Source organism: Pipistrellus kuhlii, unplaced genomic scaffold (assembly GCF_014108245.1).
Source record: "Pipistrellus kuhlii isolate mPipKuh1 unplaced genomic scaffold, mPipKuh1.p scaffold_m20_p_9, whole genome shotgun sequence".
In the NCBI taxonomy this organism is placed as follows: Eukaryota; Metazoa; Chordata; class Mammalia; order Chiroptera; family Vespertilionidae; genus Pipistrellus; species Pipistrellus kuhlii.
In genome coordinates, this window is record NW_023425595.1 from 23,564,408 (window position 1) to 23,592,325 (window position 27,918).

The 27,918-nt window shown below is 48.1% G+C and overlaps 1 protein-coding gene across 2 annotated transcripts in view; it reads right to left on the reverse strand.

Moving 5' to 3' along the window:
- The window catches only part of INSC (INSC spindle orientation adaptor protein), a 125,089-nt gene that overhangs the window by 20,350 nt on the left and 76,821 nt on the right, over positions 1-27,918 (reverse strand). For both annotated transcript variants that reach the window (XM_036427816.2, XM_036427817.2), the window contains exons 6-8: positions 26,496-26,609; positions 17,926-18,051; positions 2,631-2,802 (exon numbers count right to left, since the gene is read on the reverse strand). In XM_036427816.2, the coding sequence (XP_036283709.1) occupies positions 2,631-2,802; positions 17,926-18,051; positions 26,496-26,609 (412 nt within the window). The remainder of the gene's footprint in view (positions 1-2,630; positions 2,803-17,925; positions 18,052-26,495; positions 26,610-27,918) is intronic.

Here is a 27,918-nt window from a genome sequence, read left to right on the forward strand (position 1 = left end):
AACCTCCTGAAGTGTGCCTCGCACTTCACCATTAAATCCTCAGCGCCCTTACAGTACAAAATGTTGCCTACATTACAGCTGTAGAAGCTGAGACAGAGAAGCTAGCAGCAGCAGCCACCATTTATCTCAGTTGTTTGCTCTGTGCAAGGGACTCTATCCTCACAACCACCCAGTGTTTATCACAATTTTATAGATGATGGAACTGAGGATTCAAATGTTAAGTGATTTTCCCAAAATTGTGGAATTGAGGATTATTGGTAACTACTGAAACCTAGAATCAAAACTAGAGTTGCCTGACCCCAAAATCCCCATTTCTCTGTACCCCAGGGTGCCTCTCCTCTCTCGGCCTCTTTGGTTCATCCCACTGATGCTCCTCCAGATCTGGGTTTCAGTCCTCTCAGGAGGCAATGTCTGCTCTTGGTATCCCTGCTCCCCACAGCCCAGGTGTGACCACTGAACAACCCAGAATCTTCACCTCACCACCCATGGTTGAGACTGTGGCTTAACCAAGGAGTCAAGAAGTTTATAATTCCCCTTTTCCAGTGACTCCCTATCCTCTGATTTTTTGGGGGGGTAACCATTGAGGACAACCAACCCCTTCCAAGCCACCTGCCTACATCCAGAGTTTAGGCGAGACCTTAGGACTCAGTGGCCCACTTTGCTTCAAGTTCTCTTCTAGGTTTAAATGCCCACCCTCATTCTTATGCCATCACCATTGCTGCCGACACAGCAATGAACACAGCCGCCGCCTAAGTGCCTTTTAATTTGGGTGCGCATTTATGGCTGCACATTTTCTGTCTGAGTCACCTGGGATGTGTTAGGAAGATTAAAATGGAGGATTCCAGTGACTCATTTAAAAATGTTTCCAATGGATGGCAAGAAATTGGAGGGCTATTTCCCACCAAAGAACAGAGCCCTGGCGTCCTGCCCAGCAGATATATCCCATCTGCTGACTCTCAGGGCCGACTCCACAATACATCTTCATCAGAGGGTAGTCGTAGGGGGACTCCTCTTCTCCTGGTGAAATCCAGTCTGGCCAAGGAAGTAGGGATGGACATGTGGCAATAGTGAAATAACGGTTTTTCATAATTTATAAATTAGGAGATTTTCTATGAAACCTGGGATTTTTGTCTTATCTTTAAAAATAAGTCTTTCCTGCAGGGCAAAAATCAACTGGGGTTTATCAGTGACTGACCCCTTTAGTCACAACAGTGGTTTTCAATTCAATGAAGGACTTAAATCACCTTATGTTCTCCTTCCATCTCTCTCTTCAACTCATTTCTGCTTCCTGCCTGGCTCTGGTGAATGACTGAACATGAGGCTCCCAGCAGATGTAAATCCTAACTCTGGTGTGTGGTCTTGAAGAAGTCCCTCAGCCTTTCTGGGCCTGTGTTTCTTCTCCTATAAAGTGGGCATTAAAGTGCATGACCTCTTTAATTCCCTCCAGCTAAGACTTTCAACAACTGGGCTTCTGCATTTTCCCATCTTTGAATAAATGTGCATGCTGGTAAACTGATTTCTCCCAGCCTGGCCTGTGGGTGCCTCTGCCCCAGGGACTGGAATCAGCCACAAAGTCAACTTAACTGATGCCTCCTCTGTGAAAAGTAATTGTGTATCTTTAAACTGTAGAGCTAGGAGGACCCTTGAGAGGAATGGGTTTCAAACCCTTGTTTTCCATGTTAGGAAAATTGTCCTGTGAGCCTTGCAATGTGACAGGACCAGTGAGTGGCAGGATCTCACGCAGCGCCTGCACAGTAGCTACTTGCAGAATGGATGAAGAAAAAGGCAAAAATCCAAAACCAAGTGCTCTGACTCCAAGTCCAGTGTTCTGGGTTGCCCCTAAATAAATATGTGATGCTCCAGATATTCCCAGCTCTGATGCTAACCCTGCATTTTCTGATAAAATTAATTTTCATTCAGTTCCAATAACATACGGAACTAAAACAGTGACAGGCAGGGAGATAGAAGCAAAAGCACAGGTTATCACAGCACTCTAAAGGAAAGAACGTAGTTTGCAAAACAAATTTTCTGAGGATTGTTATCCAGATGAGTTCTAGAATCTGCAGTTCTGCACAGGAAAGCTGTGGGGGAGGGGGCAGGGGAAGTATGTTCTACAATAGATATTGGGCTCTGGTTCTCCTGCCAGGAGCACACTTGTCTGAATAGGGGAACCTGGAAGAGTCAATGCCTTGAGGCCCCATGACTGGAGAGCAATGGAGGGGCTGCAGCGAGTAGTATGGGGTGAACCGGTGCTCTCTGAGGGGCTGTTATTCCCAGTCATTGCTGCCATATTTATTGGCTACAATCAACTGAGATTTCAGGAGCAAAGCCCATCAGTCTCTCTCTGGTCAAGTATCTGAACCTCAAAATTTGAGGCCCCACTCTTCCCTGGGGTCAGTCCTGGTCTCTGATCTGAAAGGTCAATTAATCCCAATCTGACCTCCATTCAAGGAGCTTCCAGGAGGGCCACATGCATTTTAACACAGCTGCTCCAAGCCTCACTGACGCTTCGGTGGTGACAATGAATATCCTTATGGAAGGCATGTGGAGCCAGCTGGATGGTACTGTCCCTCCCTGAAGACATGCAGCAAAGCCCCTCCCTCAGCATCCGTGCCCCCAGGATGACTCACTGAGAAGAGCAGTCACTATCTCCTCCATGCTCTCCAGGAAGCTGGTGAGGTGCTGCGTGAAAGGCAGGTGTGGGGAAGTGACCTGGGCCACCACGGCCGCGGCCTCGGCCCGTGTGGCCTCTGAGTGGCTGTCGTCAGTCAGGATGTCGGCCAAGCACAGAACGCCGTCCACCTGCAGATGGAGAGAGGACAGCCTGTGCACCCGGGAGCCCCACGGCTCATGACGCTAATGAGACGGAGAACCAGGCCCTGCGTGGCCCAGCTCTGCATCCAGCGGCTCTGGAGGCCTATCCTTTGGCTCCAGCAGAGATCCTGGGCTTCATAGAGAGAAGGCAGCCAGCCAGGCATCCCAGGAGCAGGCCCTGGCCATCCACCACAGCAAACTACCAGAGAAAACAGCCACTTAGAGCTCTCACATCCCAGAGCTCCCAGCCTGGCGCCCTCTTGCTTGCGTTGTATGACTTGGAATGAGTCACTTAGTTTTTCTAAGGCTCTGTTCTCCCACCCACCACAGGGTGTTAGGGGGTTAAGAATGTTGTGGAGCGAAGGCGAGTGAATGACCATTGGAGCCCAGGCCAAATTAAAATTAAGGGAGCCTTTATTAGCTAGCCGGCTGGCAACTTTTCTGCCTTTCTCCATGCAGGGAGTCCAGAGAGCAGCACCAACCCTTTGTGTGGGACCACTTTTAAGCACATTAACCACATCCTGGTTTTGCAGAACAAGTAACCCAAGACAAAACAGTTTTTCCCAAGCAACGTCAGAGTCACGCCATTGACGATCATGTTATTCACAGGGTCATCCTGTTCTTCAGAAAGTTGACAGTGTTCTATGAAAGAAGGCCTACGTGCTGGGAAGGGGCCGTGAGACCCTATCTCAAGGCCTGGCCTGGTGTCAGCACTGACAACTCTATCTGGGGCATAGTTCATGGCCTCTCTGAAATGGGCAAAAACTCCCACTCTCCAACAAGAAGATGAAGCAGGTGGTGCTGGATCCTGAAGAGATGCTCATTACATGTTGGCTCTCTCCTCCCTTCCTTGGGTTAGCAGCAGGTTAAACTCAACATCTCTCCTTTCCCACCTTCCACTACCATCCTCTCCCACAGACAGCCCAGCTGCTTCCTGGAGGCCTCTCTCTCTCTGCCCAGCCACAGAGGAACAAAGCTGGGCACAACGGGACCTGAATGCCAGATAAAGGCTTCACTTCCCAACTCATTGGTGTGACTCTGGGTTGAGCATCAACCTATGAACCACACCAGGAGGTCACAGTTCGATTCCTCGTCAGGGCACATGCCTGATTTGTGGGCTCACTCCCCGGTAAGGGGTATGCAGGAGTCTGCTGATCAATGATTCTCTCTCATATTTCTGATATTTCTATCCCTCTCTCTTTCTCCCTTCCTCTTTCTGAAATCAGTAAAAACATGCTTATTAAAAAGAGAAAGAGTTTACTGCCAGTTCTGCCCCCCGTCAGACCTGCTCTTGGCATCATAGTAATAGCTTCTGCTTATTGAATGTTCTGTATGTTCCAGCTACCACTCGAAGAGCAGTACACATGCTTAGTACACTGATCCTTGCAATCACCTCTGTGTTATTATTATCTCCATGTCACAGAGGAAGAAACGGAGACACAGAAAGGTTCACTGACTGGCCCCAGATCACAAACTTTGAAAGCAGTCCATTTGAGACTTGAACCCACATGGTCCATAAGCCCACGGAAGAACCAGGGACGTCATGCTGCCTTCTGAGAAGGGCCACCTGAGCACAGACCCTGTGCCTCCACCAAGGGGCAACAGATGAGGATTTAGGGGGGAGAGGGGGACAGTAACTTGTCAAGGTTACTCAGCAGTGCCACTGCAGCCCCTCAGACAGCCCAGAACACCAGCCTGCCTGAGGCCCCTGCAGCTGAGAACCAAGGAGTCCTTCCCTGTGAGCAGCAGCGGGGTAGGGATGAGGCAGGGGAAGAACCAGGGAGAGGTGACTTGAGGAGATGCTCCCCACACCTGCCGCAGGCCTGGGGCTCCTGTCCCTACACCCTGACTTCCTGCCACTCAACCCCAGCTCCCCCCGGGGAGGCCGCTTCTTGTTTGACTAATCACCACCAGGGAGTTCTGAGCCTCCCTTAAGTGGCTCCTGGGAGCCATGAGGTCCATTAGCTCTGAAAGCCTTGGCAATCTCAGACTCAAAAGAGACAAATGTGGAAACCAGAGCCCAGGGGAGCTGTCCTCAATAAAGCTCACCTGGGTGTGCTCAATAAAAGAGAACAAACAGCAGCCCCCACTGCCTCGCCCTCAGGGCTGAGTCCATGCCAGGTGTTGACTAACAGGCCCTGAGAGACCAGGCCTCACTTGGGCCCAGAAATAGGAAACAGCCCTATGATTGCCAACAAAAAGAACCAGCTCAGGCCTGTCTGGTCTTCATCCCTTCCCTTCCTCCAGCACCATCCAAGGCTGTAGCTAAAGGGTCTCCAATGGGGGGGATGTGTCAATCATCCAGTTTCCCCAATCTCACCTGGGATGCTGATGGCGTTACATGCCTGATCCAGCTGGGAATACAGGTCAGACCCAAAGCTGGTCCCTGACACGTGCTTGGAGATGGGCCAATCGGAAAACACCAGAGAGGCCAAGGAGTCCATGGTCCTTACGGGCCTGCCGCCACCCAGGGCCGGGATGCCAGGCCAGCTCCCAGCCCAGAATGCTGCTTGGCAAACCCACTGGCCCTCGCGCTGGAGCAGAGGGGCCGAGGGGCATGGGGCATCATCACAACAACCATTTGCAATGTGACTTCCCATGAGGAAGGGGCGGCCTCCCACAAGCCGCCCTGACTCCACGCCCACTCCCCAGTCTCGGGAGATGGCCCTCCTCACAGTCCACAACCCAGCACGTCTGCTGTCATCGTAGCGTTCCCCCACACTGACTGGCCCTGCTTCTCCAAGGTGTGGGCCAGCTGCACCTCCGAGGGTTTCTGCAAAGCACATTCCGGAGCCCCACCCAGTCGTCCTCAACTGGACTCCGGGGAGACCTGGGGTCTGCCTTTTACCAAGGTCTGCAGCGAACTGTGTGCACCAGGAGCCCCGTGTAATGTGATTCTCTGCTCTCCTGTCTGTCTATCTGTCTGTCTGTCTGTCTGTCACAGGGAGCTCTGCAAGCGGGGTGACCACAGCTTGTTCACTCTTGGCTGCTCCAGGCCAGCCATACTGCAGGCTCTCAGTAAATGGGGAATGCATTCAAGAGAGTAAAACTTGCCGAAACCACTTTGGCTCAGTGGATAGAGCGTCGGCCTGTGGACTCAAGGGTCCTGGGTTCGATTCTGGTCAAAGGCATGTACCTTGGTTGTGGACACATCCCCAGTGGGGGGTGTGCAGAAGGCAGCTAATCGATATTCCCCTCTCATCAATGTTTCAACTATCTCTCTCCCTTCCTCTCTGTAAAAAAAATCAATAAAATAAATAAAGAGAGAGAGAGTAAAACTTGACAGAAGACCCGAGGACACACCTCAGACAAGCAGAGGTGCAGGAACCACCATGCAGGGCACGGCGGGAGTGACAGCCACTGCTGGGAAGGGCGGCTTTGGAGAACCAGGAGCTCAGAAGCATGGAGTCTGCAGGTTCCTGGGCCCAGAAAGGTGACCTCACCCCACCCTGATGTAGGTCCCAATCTCTCCCCTGCCTCAGGTTTCCCAGAGAAGAGCATCTGGTGTCCTGTCCAGACAACTGACCACTGTCTCGCTTTCCTCCTGACTTGTTTTATGTGCCTCCGACCACTTTTGTTCATTTATTATTAAGAAACATACCATCCCTTCCAAAGAGAGCCTTTGCAAATTTATTAGGCATTACAAAATCCTATCTAATAATAGGGAGATATGCAAATTAACCATCACTCCATCACAAAGATGGTGGCACCCATGGCCACAAGATGGCACCCAGTCGCCTCAGCCCCACCAGAGCCCTCCAGTCGCAGTTCAGTATGAGCGGCCTGGCAGTATGCTTGCTTCATCGATGAGGCAAGTGTTCTGTGCCCCACCGTGGATGGGCCTGGGCCACAGAGAGCCTCTGGGCAGCAGGTGTGGAGTGGCCAGGCCCCACCGAGAATTACTGGTGCACAGATTCGTGCACAGGGCTACTAGTAATAAGATAAACACCTCTACTCTATGTGTGTATATGTGTCTAATATCTGGGAAATCTACTCTTAGGAACACCAGAATTCCCCTGGACAACTTTCTTTATCTCACACCTCTGCTTCTCCCCCCTGGATTGTGCGCTTGCCTTTCCCTTGTTTTCTTTGAAGAGGTATCGCATGTGTATATTGTTTCATTTACAAGGCTTTGAACTTGACATAAATGGGATCATACTGTACGTAGAAATATGCTTTTCTCCTCAGTCAGCATTGGGTTTGGGGAACTCCTTCCTGCTGCTGCTTGTGGCTGAGGTCACTGCTGCGATGTATTTCATTGTGTAAATCATTTGCAATTGAATAGAGAACTCATTTCCGCATTCTCCAATCAGGGGCCATTTGAGTCATTTCCCAGTTTTTGCTAGGATGTACAATGCTGCCATAAATATTCTCCTAAACGTCGTCTGCTACACACGGGCCAATTTCTCTGGTCGTCTCAGCCTAGGCGTGGGATTGCCAGCTGATAGAGTCTACACACCTTTCCTTTAACCGGTGTTGTCAAATTGCTTTGCAGAGCAGCTATAGAAATTGACAGACCCACCAGCAAAGTACTAACTCATTTAACTTCATAATCTTGCCAACATTTGGTACTGTCAGATTTTGAATGTTTGCCATTTGGGTGGGTGTGTAAAATGTTTATTCTAACATGCATGTCTCCTCTTAGTACAATGAAGCTAAGAGTCTTTTCACATGTTTTTGTTTTTGCTTTCCTTTGGCTTTTGACATCTGGATTTCCTATGAAGTGTGTTTTGAGCGTTTTGCTCATTTTTCTAAATGTCCTGTGGGTCTATTTCTCAGGCCTTTGGCTCTGATGGTATTGACCTGCCGCTTAGCCTGCTGCCAGCCAGCCGCCACCCGTTCAAGTTGATCCTGTCCATCACCATCTCAGTGGCTCCATCTCATCACAGCAGGTGGCCCTGAGGGGCCCCACACCACTGGGCTCTGGGCCCCCTGGGGCCTGAACCAATTCCCATAGCGTCAGAACAAGCACAGGTTCTGGAGTCACGCCTGGGTATATATCCTGCCTTTGTATCTTACTACCTAGATCATTTGTGTACCTAGACAATTTGCGCCTTTATCTATAAAATGGGGATAAAAACCCCAACCTCAGAGGACACTGGGAGGTAACTGGGATAATGCATGGACAATGCCGGCCACAGGTGGTGCCATCGTCCCGGCTCATTCCCATCGGGTGGCTGCAGTCACCTCCTCTGGACCCTGGGCCCTGGTCCTGCCTGGTTTTTCTGCAGATTCCTCTGGAACTGACCCCACTGAAACCTGGGGCCCACAAGTTTACCCACTTGTTAGGACTTCCTTGGATCCTGCAGCTCAGAACTAGAGCTTGAAAAAGCAGAGTGAGTCCTGTTTTCATTCCTGACCAGGACCAAGAAGATGAATAATGACAATCCCTCCCGTCTTGTCCCTGCCTCTCTTTCTAGTTCAACAGGAAGGGAGCCCTCCATCCCTGACTTTCTTTCTTTTTTTCTTTTTTTCTTTTAATATATTTTATTGATTTTTCACAGAGAGGAAGAGAGAGGGATAGAGAGTCAGAAACATCGATGAGAGTGAATCATCAATCAGCTGCCTCCTGCACAACCCCTACTGGGGATGTGCCCGCAACCAAGGTACATGCCCTTGCCCGGAATCAAACCCAGGACCTTTCAGTCCGCAGGCCGACGCTCTCTCCACTGAGCCAAACTGGTCCCGGCCATCCCTGACTTTCTTTCTGAAGATCCACCTGTCTGACCTGCCACCGGGTCTCTTTCATTCCAAAACTAATTTGCCGGGATATGTCATGGCCACCTCAAACCCCATTCCCTTAACCCTGAAGGGGCCCATCGTCCCTGTCTTCCTTCCTCGCTGCCCGCTCAGACCGGCTGAGAAGCCACCTCCTCTGGGAACACCCACCTACTCCCTCCTCCCCCCCAAGCCAGAGGGTCTCTGTCCTGCCAACCACCGGATCTGACCACAGCTGCAGCACTTACGTGGGGCTCTCCTTGTCAGTCTGCATACTCCTCCCTGCACTAGATTTGAGCTGCTCGGGGCAGCTTCTGTATTAAAACCTCTCCGGTCCCAGCACCCAGCTGAGGCCTAACACACAGCAGTTCACTTGTCACGGGTGGGCTGACCGGTGAGGAAACGGAGGCCCAGGGCTGGGAAGAGATCACCTAGGCCACGCAGCACGTTCATGCCAGGACTGCCACTTCATCCTGGCGCCCCTCCTGGCCTGTGCCCCCTGAGTGGGGCTTCTGGGAAAGGCAATGAAGGGAGAAGGGGGTGAGAGGGCCAGGCCGATGGGGCTGCTCAGCTCAGTGCCTACCATGGGCCCAGGAGTAACCAACCCAGCCTGAGCCCGGCTGCCTCAGACAGGGGTCCCATGTATGGACCGCCTCCATCCCCAAATCACCCACGACCGTCCCCAGCCGTACACTTAATGATGCCAAGAGAACAGTCTAGCCGAAGCACTTTCACATCCTGCAGAAATTGCTGCTGTGAGCACTTCTAGGCAATTAGCTTTTTTTACGTGGCGTGGGATGGGCCTGGGCCTGGGCCTGGGCCTGGGCCTTGGCCTGAGGCCAAGCTCCCCTCACGGGAGGGTAGGCCAGTGGTGGAGAGGATGGTCTGGCCTGGCCATCCCTGGGGCAGCAGGACAATGCACTCGGAGCTCAGACATAGGGTGTCCAGAGCTGGTAGGCACTAAGTGGGCGAAGGAGCAGTGGGCGAAGGAGCAGGGAACCCACACAACTGAGGGACCCAATCAGTAAACAGCGCTGAGACGTATGGGCGACGTTTTCCTGCTGATTGCTGGAAACGCATCCGTGGTGGCTTTTATGTGACATCTCAGGGACACAGTCCGGTGCACAGGCACGTCACATATCACCAGTGCTGTCTGCCCACTTCCAGTTCCTTCTTACAGGCCTAGCGTTTGGGGAACATAAAGGAGTGGGTTGCTGGGTTGTGGCAGTTAAACAGAATCATGCAAATGCAGGGAAGGGAGCGTGACCTAAAACGCCCAAGTTTCCTGCTCACTCAGACGCCTCTGTTTGGCACACAAAAAAGGAAACAGACAAACGGGAACCACGAAGACCTTGGACTGCCTCTCACAGGTCCAGGCAGGGCCCACCTGTTTGCCCCGGGAGAGCCAGAGGGAAAATCCGATCATAGAGAGGGGAGCAAGGGCCACACCCAGGAAGCAAAGCCAAGTGTCAGCCTAGGGGCAGGGAAAGCTTTATGTGGAATACAGGACCCTGTGGGCCGAAGCAGGATCCTAAGGAGGGATGTAAACCAGATCAGCGACGGTTCAGGACAAAGTCTGTGGAAGGGGCTAAATGCTTGCTTTATAAATGAGGTATTTATTTTAAGGAGTGAGAGTAGAGCTAATCGCTCAATAAAAGCGACAGGAAGCCCAACCAGCCTTCTATCTTCCTCCCAAACCCCCTCTCAACCTGTTTCACTATGTCAAACAAGAATCTTTGATTAAAAGTTAAGTGCCAAAATGGATAAACACAAATATTAATATGTAATAGGGAATGGAATAATGGAGGCGAGAGATTATATAGCCTGTCTGGCAAGCAAGCCAGGGAGGTAGAAAGAGCTGAGTTGTTGAGGTGGAAAGAAACCAAGAATTAAATCACTTAAGAATATAAATAGAAAATAATTTCCCCATCAAGCAGACGGTATTTCCTCACCGCAGATTATCACAAAGGTGCTCTGAAGGCTTGTGTAGGGGAGAGGAGTGGAGATCATGAGGAGGCAGCAAAAGGTCCTAAGAACAAGGTCCTCTCCCTTTAGGCCAGAACCATTAGGCATGCACAGATGTTAAAATAGCACGTTTTCAACCAAGTACCCCTGGGTGCAGCTGGGATCGGCCTTGTACCAGAAATAGAAGATCAGTGATTCTCAGCCTAGATTTCTGATGGTTAAAATCATCTGGGAAAGTTTTAAAGATACGAATGCCCAGGCTTCCCCACCAGAAATTCTGATTTAGATGGTCTGAGGTGGAGGCCTGGCCTCAGAAGTCGGCAAGTCCTTCAGTAATGTTAGAGGAGATCCTGGGTGGAACATGACTTTGTAGAGCCTGGGCTCAGTGCGGGTGACACAGTGTCAGCAGTGAGTGGGGAAAGCCTGGGTCACAACTCGGCTGTGCTACCTGCTGACCTGGTCCCATGAGCAAGTGATTGACATTGTCGGAGCCTCGGTATTCTAATTCCTAAAATGATAATGATGTCACACTTAATAATGAAATAGTAAATAAAATACCAAAATCATTCCCTCTGAAACCGATATGAAGACCAGAGATACCAGTTTTTACCTCTCCTACTCAACATTTTACAGTGGACCTAGCCAATGCAATATGACAAGGAAAAGAAATGAAAAGGGCCCTAGCTGGTTTGGCTCAGTGGATAGAGCCTCAGCCTGTGGACTGAAGGGTCACAGGTTCAATTCTGGTCAAGGGCACATGCCTGGGTGGCAGGTTCGATCCCCAGTAGGAGGGAGTGCAGGAGGCAGCTGGTCAATGATTCTCGCTCATCACTGATGTTTCTATCTCTCTCTCCCTTCTCTTCCTCACTGAAATCAATAAAAATACAATTTTTAAAAAATAAATAAAAAGGTATAATAATTGGGAAAGGGAAAGCAAACCAGCAAACTGCCATAATTTACAGATCTCAAATTGTGTACACTAGGTATCTGTAAAATCCAAAAGAATCTACACACCATTAAATTAATTAGTGACTTTAGCAAGGTAATTAGATACAATATTCAAAACTGTATTTTCTATGTCTAGCAACAATTAAAAAATAAATATTTAAAAATAACACTTAGGTTAACATAGAAACATACCTAAAAATAAGTCTAAAATAGATGTGTAAGATGCCGACACTGAAAACTTAAAACATTGCTGAGAGAAATGAATGGTCTGTGTAAGTAAAGAAATAAACCACGTTTACTGATTAGAACGCCTTATGTTATTTAAGATGTCAATTATCCCAAAATTTCTTTATAAATTTAAAGAAATCTCAATCAAAGCCTCAGCAGATGTTTTTGTGGCATTAGCAACCTTATTCTAAAATGTACATAGAAATGCAAAATATATTTATTTATTTGTTTGTTTGTTTGTTTGTTTATTTATAATGGCCTAAGCAACCGGAATGACCGGTTGCTATGATGTGCACTGACCTCATGTCAGATGTCAGACGCTCAATGCCAGAGCTGCCCCCTAGTGGTCAGTGCGCTCCCACAGCGGGAGCACCGTTCAGCCAGAAGCCAGGCTCACTGGCAGCTGGGAGCCTCTCTGGACTCTGTGACAGCACTACCAAGCAGCAGCAGCAGGCGCAGCCGGCCAGTATGAGCATGAGCAGCACGGTGCCTGCCCCCGGTTTGAGCTCCTCCCTGGCCGCCTGCCACTTGGCACACTGCTACATCCCCTAAGGGGTCCCGGACTGCAAGAGGGCACAGGTCAGGCTGAGGGACTCCCTCCCAATGCACAAATTTCATGCACCAGGCCTCTAGTACATATACCTCTAGTATATATATATATATAATTCCCGATAATCTTAAAGAAAGATAAAGTTGTAGGATTTATACTACTAAATAACACAATGACTTGGTAATTTAGGTACTTAAACAGTGCCATATTGGCAAAGGATAGCCAAAAAGACTAATAGAACAGAAAACAACCCAAAACAAACTCATGCATCTGTAACCACTTTACTTACAACAAAGCTGCCACTTTAACCCAGTGGTGAAAAGATGGTCTTTTTGACTAATGGTGCTGGATAAATTGGGAACACCAATAAAAAAAATTTAATTTAGCCGGGACCGGTTTGGCTCAATGGATAGAGCGTCGGCTTGGGGACTGAAGGGTCCCGGGTTCGATTCCGGTAAGGGCATGTACCTTGGTTGCGGGCATATCCCCAGTAGGGGGTGTGCAAGAGGCAGCTGATCGATGACTCTCTCTCATCGATGTTTCTAACTCTCTATCTCTCTCTCTTCCTCTCTGTATAAAATCAATAAAATATATTTAAAAAATTTTTAATTTAAATGGATCATATACCTAAATGTGAAAGGTAAAACAATAACATTCCTAGAAAAAAAAAAAAGAGGAGTCTTACCTTCATGATTTTTATATTTTTCATGACAGTTTACATTTAACATTATTTTGTATTAGTTTCAGGTGTGCAGCATAGTGGTTACACAATCATAATTTACATGTGATCCTTCCAATAAGTCTAGTACCTGCCTGCACCCTACGTAGTTATTACAATATTATCGACTATAGTCCCTGTGCTGTACTTCACATCTGGTGACTATTCTGTAACTACCAAGATTTACCTCTTAATCCTTTCCCCTTTTCATCCAGCCCCTAGTCCCCCTCCCCTCAGTCTGTTGTCTGTATCAATGAGTTGGTGAAAACAAGCATTTCTTAAATGGACACAAAAACACTAACAACAATAGAAAATATCAATAAATGGGACTTTATGAAAGTTAAGAATTTTTATTCATCAGAAGATGCCATTAAGAAAATGAAAAAGCAAAAAGCAGCCTGGCTGGCATGGCTCAGTGGTTGAGCATCAACCTATAAATCAGGAGGTCATGGACTCAATCCCCAGTGTGGGGCATGCAGGAGGTAGCCAATCAATGATTCTCTCTCATCAATGATGTTTCTATCTCTCTCTCCCTCTCCTTTTCTCTCTGAAGTCAATAAAAGTATATATATTTTCTTTAAAAGTGTGTTTTTTGAAAAATCAAATCACTAGCTGAAAATATATATTCCCTCTCTTTCTCTATCTCTCTCTCTCCATATATATATATATATATATATATATATATATATATACACATACACACACACATATATATATTACAAAGGACTCACATGTAGAATATATTTTTAAAGTTTGTAATTCAATAAGAAAAAGACAAACAACTTAATTTTTAAATGGGCAAAAGTCTCAAGCCAACATTTTAGAAAAGACAATAACCAAATGATCAATAAGAATAAAGGAAAATGCTCAAAATAATTACTCATCAGGAAAAAATAAAATTAAAACCATCATGAGGAATTACTATACATCCAAGCAGATCAGAATTGGAACAGTGTTCTTAAAGTGGACCAGTAGTTTTATTGCTAGCTTTACCCAGTGGCGGATAAGTTTCTATTGAATGAGTACAAAAAAGTTTTACAAAACATCATACTTTTAAAATATATTAGCTTGTAAGAACATGTAATAAATAACTTAAAATGCTATGGGTATTTAATTTTAAGGCGTGCCTTAACATTTATGTAAAACACTGTGTAATATGGGAACACAAGAATGCTCATGATCCACCCGCAATGGTTTAGGCACCTTCATAGACTGAGGGAGTCTGGATTTTTTTTTTTTTCCAGTGAAAAGTGGAGGGTTTGGGCTAAGGATTCTGCTCTGAGAAAGCCCAGGACAAGTTGGAAACTTATTATATTACAAGATGTATCCACATCCTCCTACTGAAAAAGACTGGCTCCATAGGAAGAATCTTCTGTTGCCTTGAATTTGTGCCTCTTCCCCCCAACATGCACCACACACACAGGACACACCTGCCCTGACCTTGGTTCCAGACCAGAGTCTACATCCTGCTAGTTCAGGAGAAAACCCCAAGCAGCGTGGCAGGGCTGCCATTGCCGCTTCTGTCCACCAGAGGCCGCCGTTGCACAGCACATGGAGACCTCAGGCCTTGGCCAAGCAGGGCCTTCTCCTGATGCTGCACTTCTGACTCAGGCCGCCAGATGGCGACATGCCGTTTCATGAAGCAGCTGTCTCGCCCTGGGTCTGCCTAACTGCCCCCTCCACCCCCCACGCCCGGCAGTTAAAGCAAACTGAGCCTCTGGCTGGGAACAAAAGCATGGGGTTCCCAGCCCAGGCTCTGCCTCTCTTAGTGTCTCCATGCCCTCCAGCCTCAACTTTCCCGTCTATAAAATGGCCATGACCATTCCTTCCTTCCCTCTCACAAAATGATTTTGAAAGTCAAATAAGCAAAAATATTTAAATAAATAAATAAATAAAAATTAAAAAAAAAAACTATTTTGGGTTTTTATTTTGTTTTATTTTCTTGCAAATGTTACCTATTTCTGACCACTTGCAACCCTACAGGGAGTGGACACTGGAGCATCGAGCCTCCCCATCGTCCCCCTTGCAACCCTGCTGCCCCCCCTTGCACTCCGTTCCCTGCTGCCCTGGGCCTCTGTGATTTCAGTAGCTGGTCCAGGCCTCCCCGTCTCTGTCCTGGAAACAAGGGGAGGGGACAGTGAGGGAGTTGCACGGAGACAGAGCAGTTTTTGCACCCCTCCCCCCTAATGGCTTCCTCCTCAGACATTAAATGTCGCTCTCCCCTCCTGCCCCCTGCTCATCTTTAATTTCTTCATCGATTTTCATTAACCGCTCCCCTTGGCTCCAGCACAGAGTGAACTCCTTACTTGAAAAACTAAAACAGGAGGGAGGGGGAGGGAAATAGAAGGAAGCTCTGTTGAAAGCAAGATGGTCTCAAGTCTGGAGAAGGCAATTCCTGGGACCCTTGGAGGTTGTCTGAGGCTGTCTGAGCACCAGCTCCCCCACACACACACCCTTATGGCCCTAGATGTGAAGATTCCTGCCCCTCAGATTCCCAGCCTCCCCCCCCCCCCCGGATCAGAGCCCTCCCGTCCAGGAAATCAGGGGAAGGCTGGGACTCTGACGTTATCTAATTAGGGCACATGCTGTGCCTGGTGGGTGGGGGGCTGGCGAGAGCCCCTGGGCAACCCACTGCCCCAACCTGTCCCTGGACTTCCCTCTTTACCCTGGACACTGACCACAGCGGCCTCAGCAGAACCTCCGGAACCAGCAGTCGGCAGCCCCGGTCACGAAGGGGTATTGGCAGGGCCCGGACAAGAGAGGGGGGGGGGGGGGGAGGGACAGAGGCAGAGGGCAGGGGACTCCCGGGCCCTTCCTGGGTGTCTAGAACTCCCCACAGCTTCAGAAGCAGCATCATGTGGGGGATGAGTGTGGACATAGGCCTCCCGACACGGGATGTGAGTCCCGTCCACAGAGCGGGCCCAGCCTGGCTGGCTCCGGCTCAGCGGAGCTGGCATTTAATCACTGCCCGGCCGTGTATGAGCCCTGTGTCCTGGAGCAAGTCTCTCGGTTCTCTGAGCCTCCCCTTCTTCTAACCGCACCAATGGGTTCACAGTTAAGTGACACAATGAAAGGAGGGGCTTATAGAAGGGCTGCCCAACGCCAGTATTCCATACGCGTTAGTTACTGTTATTTTCAGTGGTGATGATACCCTGACGACCTGATAAAACAGGGCCCATCATCACTCCCTACAGAGAGCCACACAGAAAACATGTTTTACTCCGCAGGCCGCGTGGCCTCTTCCGTCTACTAGGGGTGTCGAACTCAATCAGAGAAGGGGCCAAAATCTAAAATCCAGCCTAAATCGCGGGCCGAATGGTTTACTGAACAGTCATAAACTGTCATTTTGATGGAAACGCAGCGGAGTGCAGTGATGACAGCGCGGTGCGGGCCACATTGCAAGGCCTGGCGGGACGGATTTGGCCCGCGGGCCTTGTGTTTGACACATGTGGTAGACAAAGACAGCACTCATACCAAGGATCGCCGCTGTGTTCCAATAAATCTTTATGACTCGAAATTTTTGAATTTCATACCCTTTTCATGTGATACAAAATGTTATTCTTCTCATTTTCCCCCCCAATCATTTATAAATGAAAGAATATACGTTCTTAGCTCATAGGTCAAACATATCATAGCAAAGGAGGCAGCAGGCTGACTTTGGCCCACGTCCATCGTCCACTCGCCACCGCCTGCACTAGCGTGTGATTTCTGTTCGCTGCCGTTCTCCCAGCACCTAAAACAGTGCCTGGCAAATAGCAGACAGTCAATGAATATTTGCTGAATAGGAACTAGGAGGAGCTGTGCGATTTGTGTAAGTCACTTCACCTCTCTGGGCCTTGGTTTCTTCATCGGTACAACGGGGATGTCTGCACCCTGAGGCCAACCTCACCTGAAAGGAGAACGCCACCTTGCAAACTCTAGAGCCAGACAATGTAGTTGCTGTTTCTGACCACACGGGGGCTCTTCTCAAGGAACTCTCTCCCCCTCCTGACATTCCCTCTCTGCCAGGCACCCAGTGGGAATGAGAGTTGCCTGTGTACAGAAAGAAATCGGACCTGTAGAGAGGAATCGCCAGATAGGGATACCTTCTCCTGTGCCATTGGCCCGGCCAGCCTGGCTCAGTGGTTGAGCATTGACCTATGAATCAGCAGATCAATTGGGCTTGTGGGCTTGACCCCCAATGGGGGCGAGCAGGTGGCAGCCAATCAATAATTCCCCCTCACCATTGGTGTTTCTATCTTTCTCTCCCTTTCCCTTCCTCTCTGAAATCAATAATATATATATATATTGCCTCCAGCTTCCAGCCTTCTGGTGAAGGTTTTCCACTCAAAACAAAAAGCCCTGCTGTTTTTTCCCCCAGGTTGAGCATTTCCTGCTGCTTTTCAAACTCTCTATAGCCAAAACATAGGAGAACTTATGATTCTAGTCAGACTTATTTTCTCCTCATATCATGCCAACCAGCGTGAAAGACAATGAGCGTGCCCCATGGGCCATTTTACCACTGCCCAGGGGAAGACTTTACAGAAGAAGAGAGGACGATGCAGCACACAAAGCTGGAGACTCCGGATGTGTTTACTCATGGATGGTGTCTGTCTGTCTGTCTGTCTGTCTCTCTCACCACCGCCCCCTGCTCCGTTTGGCCATCTCAGCAAACACCAAGGCTTCCAACCCCACGGGAAGGGGGCACTCTGCCCAGAGGGCTGGCACTCGCTCCTGCACCACGTGGCTATGTGACCTCAGACCAATCACCTGCCCATTCACGTCCATTGGTCACAGCATTCACATCTGTACCACGAGCAGATCCCCCACCTGCCCTCCAGCCTCAGCTAAGAGCATCTCCGAGCCCGTGGTGCTGGGACCCTGCCCCACACTCTGAGCCCATTTGGAAAGAAGCAGGATGATCTGCCCAGGAGTCCAGACCAAACTTCAGAAGCTGGAGGAGAATGCAAGTTCCCAGGACCCGCCCAGCCAGCCGCACTCTTACCTTCTCCAGCTGGTGGACCCCCTCCTCCACGCAGCAGATGGAGGCCAGCGTGCGGAGCGCCTGGGGGTACAGACACCGGAAGCTGTCCTGCCGGCAGACCTTGAAGAGTGCTACTACCCCACCCTCCTGCCAAGAAAAAAAAAAAAATGGCACATGACTTTACCGTGTGACTTTTCCTGGGGCTGACTCAAACAAATCACTGACACCTCTCCTCACTCGGCAGGGATGTTTTGGGTCTGTAGGGTGGCAGAAGATGGCACCCCAAAATATGCCACTTTGGCATAAGGATTAGTTTGAACTGAAGACATTGGGAAGAAGCAGATACAAAAAAAAAATTATATCTCCCAGTCTTCTATTTGCCTAAAATCAGAACATACACTGAGTGGCCAGATTATTATAATCTCTGAACACACAACAAACTGGTCATTCAGTGTATATCCTATATAATAAAAGGCTAACATGCAAATTGTCTCCTCAACCTGGAGTTTGGCCAGCAGGCAAGCCAGCCAACTGCCCATATCCCCCCTGCCTTCCCCCTCTCCCCACCCCTGCCAGGTTCGCTGGACCCCATCCATGCACGAATTCATGCACCAGACCTCTAAAACACACACACACACACACACACACACACACACACACACACACACAGTGTACATTTATTAAATTATCCCCCTTCTCCTCTCTACCAGGAAGGACAAAGTTAACCACCAGAGATAACTTCAGACCTTTATCAGCCTGGAATGGCATCAGAGGAATCTACACAACAAACTTTCCTACCGGCCTTTATCTATTGTACAATAGGTTCCCCAGATATTTGTCTTCCCACAGTTTGCTGCCCCAGAGACTCCAGGTCCTTTTCCTTTGTCTTGTCACTTCTTTAAAAATACATTATTCTTGCCAAAACTGGTTTGGCTCAGTGGTAGAGCGTCGGTCTGCGGACTGAAAGGTCCCAGGTTTGATTCCAGTCAAGGGCATGTACACTGGTTGCAGGCACATCCCCGGTAGGGGGTGTGCAAGAGGCAGCTGGTCGATGTTTCTCTCTCATCGACGTTTCTAGCTCTCTATCCCTCTCTCCTCCTCTCTGTAAAAAATCAATAAAATATATTTAAAAAATAAAAATAAAAATACATTATTCCTTTGCTAAGATTTCAATTCTAACCAACTCTGAGTTAATCATCTCTGAGCGCTCCCAGATGTACGAGCTAATAAAATGCTATTTGTTTTCCTCTTGTTAATCTGTTTTTTGTCAGCCCATTTCACAGGGCACAGAGAACCTCAGAAGGTGGTACACAAAACAATTTTCTCCTCTGCACACACACACATACATACATCACACTCCCATACTCACATGCATGCTGCAGTAAAATGCTAGCTCCAGCCGAAACCAGTTTGGCTCAATGGATAGAGTGTTGGCCTGCGAACTGAAAGGTCCCAGGTTCAATTCCGGTCAAGGGCATGTACCTTGGTTGCGGGCACATCCCCAGTAGGGGGTGTGCAGGAAGCAGCTGATCGATGTTTCTCTCTCATCGATGTTTCTAACTCTCTATCCCTCTCCCTTCCTCTCTGTAAAAAAATCAATAAAATATATATTTTTTAAATGCTAGCTCCAGCAACAATGTTGCCCTTGAGAGTCTAAACTCGAGGTGGGAGTCCCCAAATGCTCTGGGGTTCAAGTGCCAGGGACCTGGGCAGACGTTTTGCTAGGACCAGGCTCAACTCCACTTAACACTGCTCTCAAGTACCTAGTAACTAACTCCCCCTATGGAGCAAGCCTGTAGTCACCTGAGATAGCTTCTAGAAATAAGTCTGAAGCAGGTGGAGGGAGCTGAAGCCTAGAGGCCCACTGCTGGTTCTAAACCTGCCGCAAACACCCATTACTTCTCAGGTCTTTCCAACCATAACAGGCAGAAAAGGAGTTTTATGCCCTAGCTGGTTTGGCTCAGTGGATAGAGCATCAGCCCGCAGACTGAAGGGTCCCAGGTTTGATTCCGGTCAAGGAGACACACACTCACAAACACACACACACACACACACACACACACACACACACACCAGAGGAGGAGGAGGAGGAGAAGAAGGAGGAGAAAGAAAGGAGTTTTATTTATATTAATACTATAGTTTATTCTTGTTTCGTGCAACTAAAATCCAGATGGGTGTAATAATTCACCCCAAATCCACATTATCCTTGTTTTAACTCCTTCACTCCTGTGTGTAAAAGGACAAAAAACAACCACCTTTAGGACCCACCAGCCTGGCTCTTGAGATGAGCCTGTACTTTTCATTTTGTGAGAGCTGCTCAGGCAAACACCTTTAACTTGTGAAGGCTTCCCACACAGACTCCTCACCGGATGAGTCATCGCACATCATCCCTCCCCCGGCACATCATAAAGACAAGCTCCGGGCCCTTTTCATTCGCAGGGTTTATGGCTGATCACTGCAGGGACCCAGATGGAAGTGCCTCACTGCGGGGGCGTGTATAAATGCTGGCATCTTAGAATCAGCTCACAGTGATTCTTAACTTCTTATCCCTACTTCCGTTTGAGGTAGTTCACTTGTTGGAAAAGGGCCTATCTTAGGATTGGTGCATTCATTCAAGCAGCCAAAAAGCATGAATGGTTTATTACGTGCCAGGCTCTGTGCCGGGCACCGAGCACACAGCCTCGGTCCCCGTCCACCCTGAGCTCATGGTCTGGGGGACGATGAGTCAGGGGGAAGGCAGGTTGTGTTAAAGGCGGGAAGAAGCCTGGGTAAAGGTGCAGTGTCATGGTGTGTGTGTGTGTGTGTGTGTGTGTGTGTGTGTGTGTGTGTGCAGGGTGCAGGGTGCAGGGTTAAAGAGGCACGGAGCAGGCACTCTGATTCCAGATGCACAGCCTCACTCCGATGAAAACCTGCTCTGAGGACAAGCACCCGCTCTGAGTCCGTGCTCCACATGCCCCTCCCTGCCTCCCTGCTTTCCCACCGTCCCTGGAATGTCTACTAAGGGCCTCACTAAGAGAGCCACTGACGTAAAATCAAATTATCCTTTAAAGTGGGAAGAAAAGAAACCCTGCTGGTCATTAATGACCTCCCTCCAGATTAAATATGTATGTATGTGTGTTTCATAGGTATGTATACTTATATATGTCTGTGTTTATACTTAATCATGTATATATTGTATAAATATTTTATTTTTTATTTTTAAAATATATTTTATTGATTTTTTACAGAGAGGAAGGGAGAGAGATAGAGAGCTAGAAACGTCAATGAGAGAGAAACATCGACCAGCTGCCTCTTGCACACTCCTTACCGGGGATGTGCCCGCAACCAAGGTACATGCCCTTGATCGGAATCGAACCTGGGACCTTTCAGTCCGCAGACCAACGCTCTACCACTGAGCCAAACCGGTTTCGGCATAAATATTATTTTATATACATAATAGAGATAGATGATAGATGATAGATAGATAGATAGATAGATAGATAGATAAATTATAATAGACTAGAAGCCTGGTGCATAAAATTCGTGTGGGGGCAGGGGTGTCCTTCAGCCCAGCCTGCACACTCTCCAATCTGGGACCCCTTAGGGGTTGTCCAACTGCTGGTTTAGGCCCAATCATACAGAGATCGGGCCTAAACCAACATCCCTCTCACAATCCAGGACTGCTGGCTCCTAACCACTTGCCTATCTGCCAGCCTGATCACTCCTAACAGCCTCTGCCTGCCTGCCTGATTGCCCCTAAGCACCTCTACTAGCCTGCCTGATTGCCCCTACCACCTCTGCCAAGCCTGATTGCCCCCTAACTGCTCCCCTGTCAGCCTGACTGCCCCAACTGCCCACTCCTACTGACCTGATCACCCCAACTTTCCTCCCCTGCTGGCCTGATCACCCCTTAATTGCCCTCCCCTGCCAGCCTGATTGTCCCCTAACTGCTTGCTCTCCCTTACCAGCTTGATCTCTCTCCTAACTGCTTGCTCCCCTGCCGGCCTGATGGCCCCTAACTGCCTCTGCCTTGCCCCCACCGCTGTGGCTTTGTCCAGAAGGAAGTTGGACATCTAGAAGATGTCTGGTCGACCCGGTCTAATTAGGATATTACCCTTTTATTAGTATAGATAGGTTGACAGATAATCATACATTAGATAAATGATTGATTGATTGATTAGTAATCATACATGAGATAAATGAAGATAGATGATTGATAGATAGATAGATAGATAGATAGATGATAGATAGATAGATAGATAGATAGATAGATAGCTGTAGATCATTTATATATGGAATAGCTAATGAAGAAATGGTGCCAAAAAATGCAGGCCGAAAGCCAGGATCAATGTGGCCACCTTCCTTTGGCTCAGGAAGCACTGAGCCCAGCATATATTTAAGCCTCTGTTCCCATTTGCATTTGCTTCTCATTACATCTTTTCCCAAGCCTATATGGGGGGGGGGGGGGGGTGGAATGGCCTTCTTAGCATTTTTAGTTACTGGGAGAGGAAGGGGGGCAATTCTGACCCCAAACTGAGGGGATTCTTCAAATCCTGGTTCTGCTGCTGGTTAACTCTGGCCAAAAATGGGGTCATGATACAGCTACATGATGGGGTTTTGGGGGGAGTCCATAAGTTCATGTAAATGAAAGGGGCTAGCACCCAGTCTGGACCGCCGGGTGACGGCAGGCTATGAAGAAATCCTGGTTAGAAGGGTGTCTCTTAACTTCATGAAGGGTGCTGTCTCAAGTGCTGGGATATGTGGGAGGGTGAGAAGGAGTGAGACAGTGAGCGAGGGAGATGGATTAGTGGCAGGGACCACCCTGAAGTGCCTGCCGAGGTCCCAAGAGCAGCACTCATCTTCGCGTGGAGCCAGGAATCGCTGGAGCTAGCAGAATCGCACTGCTGGCTGGAGCTTATTTAATTTTATAGAAAGCTCCGGGCTCAGAGCCCAGTTGTATATAGTGTGTGTTATTCAGACAGACTTGGGATAAGCTACCAAAGCCCTGGGCTGTGTAGACTGGTGGTGGGAAGGATAGAGGAGATGGGATGCAGGGTAATCTTGACAGAGCACGTGGAGTTTTCTGTGCTTTGCACTCAGGAAGGGATGGGGAAAACTGGGCTTGCTCCGTGGCCTGCAGAGGAACCCAAGAAGTTGAGATGATGGACCTCAGACAGGCTGTCACATCGTCTCCTGGAGGCAGCTCATGTGGATGGAAGACCCAAAGGCAGATCACACTGGGCCCCAAAGAGGTGGGTGGAGAAGGCCAGTGGGGGGTGCTGCCCCACAGTTGTTTCAATCATGGGCACATCTCCTGGACAAGGACACTGAGGTGCTGTGCAGGGTATACCAGGTACTTAACCACTGTGAGTCCCATATCCTTTAAAAAAAAAACAAAAACAAAAAAAAAACAGAGTCACTAGCCCTACCGACCCAGTTTGGCTCTGTGGATAGAGCATCAGCCTGAAGACTGAAGGGTCCCCGGTTGGATTCTGATCAAAGGCACACCCCTGAGTTTTGGCTTGATCCTTAGTAGAAGGGGGCAGGAGGCAGCCAATCAATGATTCTCTCTCACCATTGATGTTTCTATCTCTCTCCCTCCCCTTCCTCTCTGAAATCAATTAAAAATTAAAAAAAAAAAAACAGGGTCACTGATATCCATCTCAGAAGTATGTGTGTAGACAAGATATAACATGTGGATAGTGCCCACACTCAAAGGACCATCCAAATCTTTAAACAACTGCTGGTCATAGTTCTTGAAAGCCCAGGGCTGGTGTTGGGATTGAGAGAAGTTAAATAGCTGAGGAGTGGGTCTCGGCAAAGGCCTTTCCCCACTGCCTATTTAACACAGAAAATATTTGGGATGGATATTTAACCAGACTTAAGTCCTGGTCCCCGGAGAAGACTAAGGCCATCTTCAGCTCACACCCCTCTCTGCTTCTGAAAGGGGAGCACAAATGTAGGCAGTAGGGGCCGTCTGCAGTGCATGGAGACAGAGCTCAAGCGCCCAGGCCCTGAAACAGAACAAGACATCTGGCCAACTTTCCTCCTCAGAAAAACGGTAGGGCCTGTTCTTTCCAAAGTGTAAAAGCATTTCAGGCTCTACTGGTTTTGCTCAGTAGTTAGAACGTTGGCCTGAGGATGAAAGGATCACGGGTTCAATTACAGTCAAGGGTGTGCATGTTGCTTGCAGGCTCGATCCCCAGCCCGGGTCAGGGCACATGTGGGAGGCAACCAATCAATGTGTCTCTCTCACACCTATGTTTCCCTCGGGATATCTTGCCCCGTCCCGTCCACTCTCTATAAAAAAAAAAAAAAAAAAAGAGGAAAAATATCCTCTGGTGAGCATTAACAACAGCAACAACAAAAACTTTTCAGACCCCACGGAGCTATTCAGAAGAGTTCCTTGCCCCTTCCATGCCTCAGATCCATACCTGGAGCTCAAACCCAGCCAATATTTGCAACTAATTTTGAAGGAGAAAATAGTTTTCATTCTAAAAGAGAGTCAGCTAAATTCCGTTTGAAATTAATTATTAAACTGCCATTGAGTCAGTTTTAGCCCCAATTCCAGTCCCCATAGCACTGAGCACTGAACAGACCTCTGCAGAGTCAACAATCAAGCTGAGTGACTGGGTCACAGAATCCTTGGAGAGGACAGATCTCATGCTAACCTCACTGAGCCCTTCGCCCATCAACACCACAAGCTTTCCAAGTCAAAGCACACCCAAAGCACTCTCTAAGAGATGGTCCCCAACCCAAGAGGCACATTAGAGTCATGAAGAATGCAAAAATATCCACCCCAGATCCTATTCTGGACCAGTTAAGTTTGAACCAGCTGATTAAAGCTCCCCAGTGATTCTAATGTGTGGAGTTAAGAACTTCTGAGTCACACTTTGGTCCAAGAATCTGAAAGGCCAAAGACTGAACCGGAAGTCACCATTGCGGGCTCTAGGACCATGAACTATAAAGTAAAGAGACGTGGGTTTGAATTCTGACTCCACTCTTTATCATTGTAGGACTCTGAGCAAATCCCTCAAACCATTTCTTCAACTAGAGATGGAAATAACATGACACCTACTTCATAGGATGGTGTGTGATTAAAAAAAACAACACGTGCAAGGCATTCAGTGCAAATGTCAGCTATTGCTGTTATATAGAATTTACTGCTCCCTGATCAGGGTTCATAAGCATTTACCCTACTCTTCCAGATGTCCTTAAGGGCTTGAATCTGAGGGTCTGGCCATGCCTCAGAGTCACCCATAGAACTTGTTAAATGCCCAGTCTTATCCCAGGACCTCAGTGAATTTGGGGTGGAGCAAAAGGATCCGTGTTTTCCAGAACTCCCTGGGAACCCCAGAGCTGGAGCATCTTCCGGTGACTGGCATCCTAAGTCTATTGAAGGGCATTACTTTGCTTCCAGTGAGACCACTGCTTCTATCCCCAAAGGGATGTCATTTCTCAAGTAGAAAAGTACAAATGGCCGAAACTGGTTTGGCTCAATGGATAGAGCATCAGCTTGCAGACTGAAAGGTCCTGGGTTCGATTCCGGTCAAGGGCATGTACCTTGTTTGCAGGCACATCCTCAGTAGGGGGTGTGCAAGAGGCAGCTAATCGATGATTCTCTCTCATCGATGTTTCTAACTCTCTATCCCTCCCTCTCTCTTCCTCTCTGTAAAAAATCAATAAAATATATATTATTAAAAAAAAGAAGAAGAAGAAGAAAGAAAAGTACAAATGAAGCAGGCCCTGGTGAGGTCCAAAGGTTACCAATTACCTCTGTTTGCCCTACATATTTGGACCTTTAGGGCACAAGCATATTGATCATGAAGTTAATGAATTATAACTCCCACTGTAATTGCTGAAAACCATTGTCTTTTCAAGTGTGTCTTTCTCTTGTGGCTGCAGACATTTTGAGGATGCAGTCAGCAACCTGAGCTTGGGTTTGGGGTTTTGTGAGATACGTGGAGACAAGGAAAGACGGTTAGTTGGTTTTTATAATAGGCATCATATATGAAGAAAGATGGTAGAGCAGTAGTTCTCAACCTTTCTAATGCCGCAACCCTTTAATACAGTTCCTCATGTTGTGGTGACCCCCAACCATAAAAGTATTTTCATTGCTACTTCATAACTGTAATTTTGCTACTGTTATGAATCATAATGTCAATATCTGTGTTTTCCTATGGTCTTAGGCTTGTAGCGACCCACAGGTGGAGAACTGTTATCAGGGTCTCCTAAGATCATCGGAAAACACAGATATTTACATTACGATTCATAACAGGAGCAAAATTACAGTTATGAAGTAGCAACGAAAATAATGTTATGGTTGGGAGTCACCACAAAATAAGAAACTGTATTAAAGGGTCAAGGCATTAGGAAGGTTGAGAACCACTGTGGTAGAGGGTCTGAGGACACCTAGACATCAAGCAGGGAATGAATCAGAGGGGAAACTATTAAAGATAGAGACACCAAGATCCAGAGAGGGAAGGTGTCTCTTTTTACACAGCAAGCAAATGCGAGAGCCAGGATAGCTTCCCGAGCCAGTTATTCCCCAAAACCAGCTTCCTTGCACTCCCCCCAGGCCGTCAATGTTGGCCCCCCACCATGAAGCTCACCTTGGCTATTATGCGGCACAAGGGGGCCCCCTCCTGAGTCAGGCTGAACAGGTTCCCTGTGGTGGATTCCGTGGTGTAGATATTGTCCGAGGCATCGATTTTTCTCACCAGTGCCTAAGAAAAGAGAGCAGAGGTTCACAGTTACTCACTCCATCTACCCTCTGCTCACCTTCCTTAACAAAGCATCAGTGGTTTCATGCTCTTAAGAGCCCTTTGGAATCTATAACCCTGTCCCATCCACAGTCCTACTATGGGGTGATGAGGTTCTATCTTTGGGAAAGATATGAGCCAGCATGAAATCGGAGCTACATTTCAGAAACATGGGATCATTTCAAACCCCTGGGGCCTAGATGCCCTGCTCCAGGGGATCAGGAAATACTGATGGTCTCAGCAAGTACCATTTTGTTGTGCAACTGACTCCGAAGAGGACAGAAAAACACCAGTTAATTTTTTTTTGAGGGGGGGGGGGGTCTGTAAGAGATCAACTAAAGGACTTGTACGCATGCATATAAATGCATATAAGCATAACCAATGGATATAAGTCACTGCGGGGAGGGGGGGGGATGACAGGTGAGGGCATGTACTCAGGGGTAAGGGAGGCCAGGGGGAGGCCAATTGGGGGGGGGGGGAGGAGACATATGTACCACTATTTGTAATACTTCAAACAATAAAATAAATAAATAAATAAATAAATAAATAATTATAGATAGATGAAAGAGATATATGTGTGTGTGTGTGTGTGTGTGTGTGTGTGTGTGTGTTAAATAAACCATCATGTTTAAAACAGAGCTGCAGTGGTGACCAAAGAAGCTCCTTATTTTTGGATAGCTATTAGCCAACAGAGAACCCCAGCTGGGTAAGGGGTTAAGTCAAAAGAAGCACTCTACAGTAGCTTAATGGGGGTTGGGGGGAGGGGGCACGCTTGCACTGGGCCTCTAGCCAGGCCAAAATAGTAGCTCTGGTCCTGTCCAAAAGTGGGTAAACTCGGTGAGGAATGTCGCACTGATCAAGGCTGAGGAATCCCCGGCTAGTGGTGAGAGGGCTGGAAACACTAAACACAGGACCCAGGGAGGCCTGGGAAGAAAACAAATAGTAAATTCATCAAGAAGGTAAGAACATTATTCCCAGAAGAGCTAGGTTATTTCTAAGTAAAACCCTTTCAGGTATCTTAAAACCACTTCATATTCAGCCATTTGCTTTAAAGCAGGTTGCTCATTTATAAATGATTCCTGCCTGCTAATTAATGCTAATTTCCTGGGGGGGGGGGGTGTTTTGTTTTTTTTCTGAGAGGTGGGGAATGGAGATGGGGGAGAGCTGCCTTTGGGGGACCTCATGCAAGAAAGTAAGCTCTTCAGAGATGGGTGCTCTGAGCAGCCACTTTTGCACTTTCAGTTGCCATGTTTATTTTAAAATAGTAAAAGGA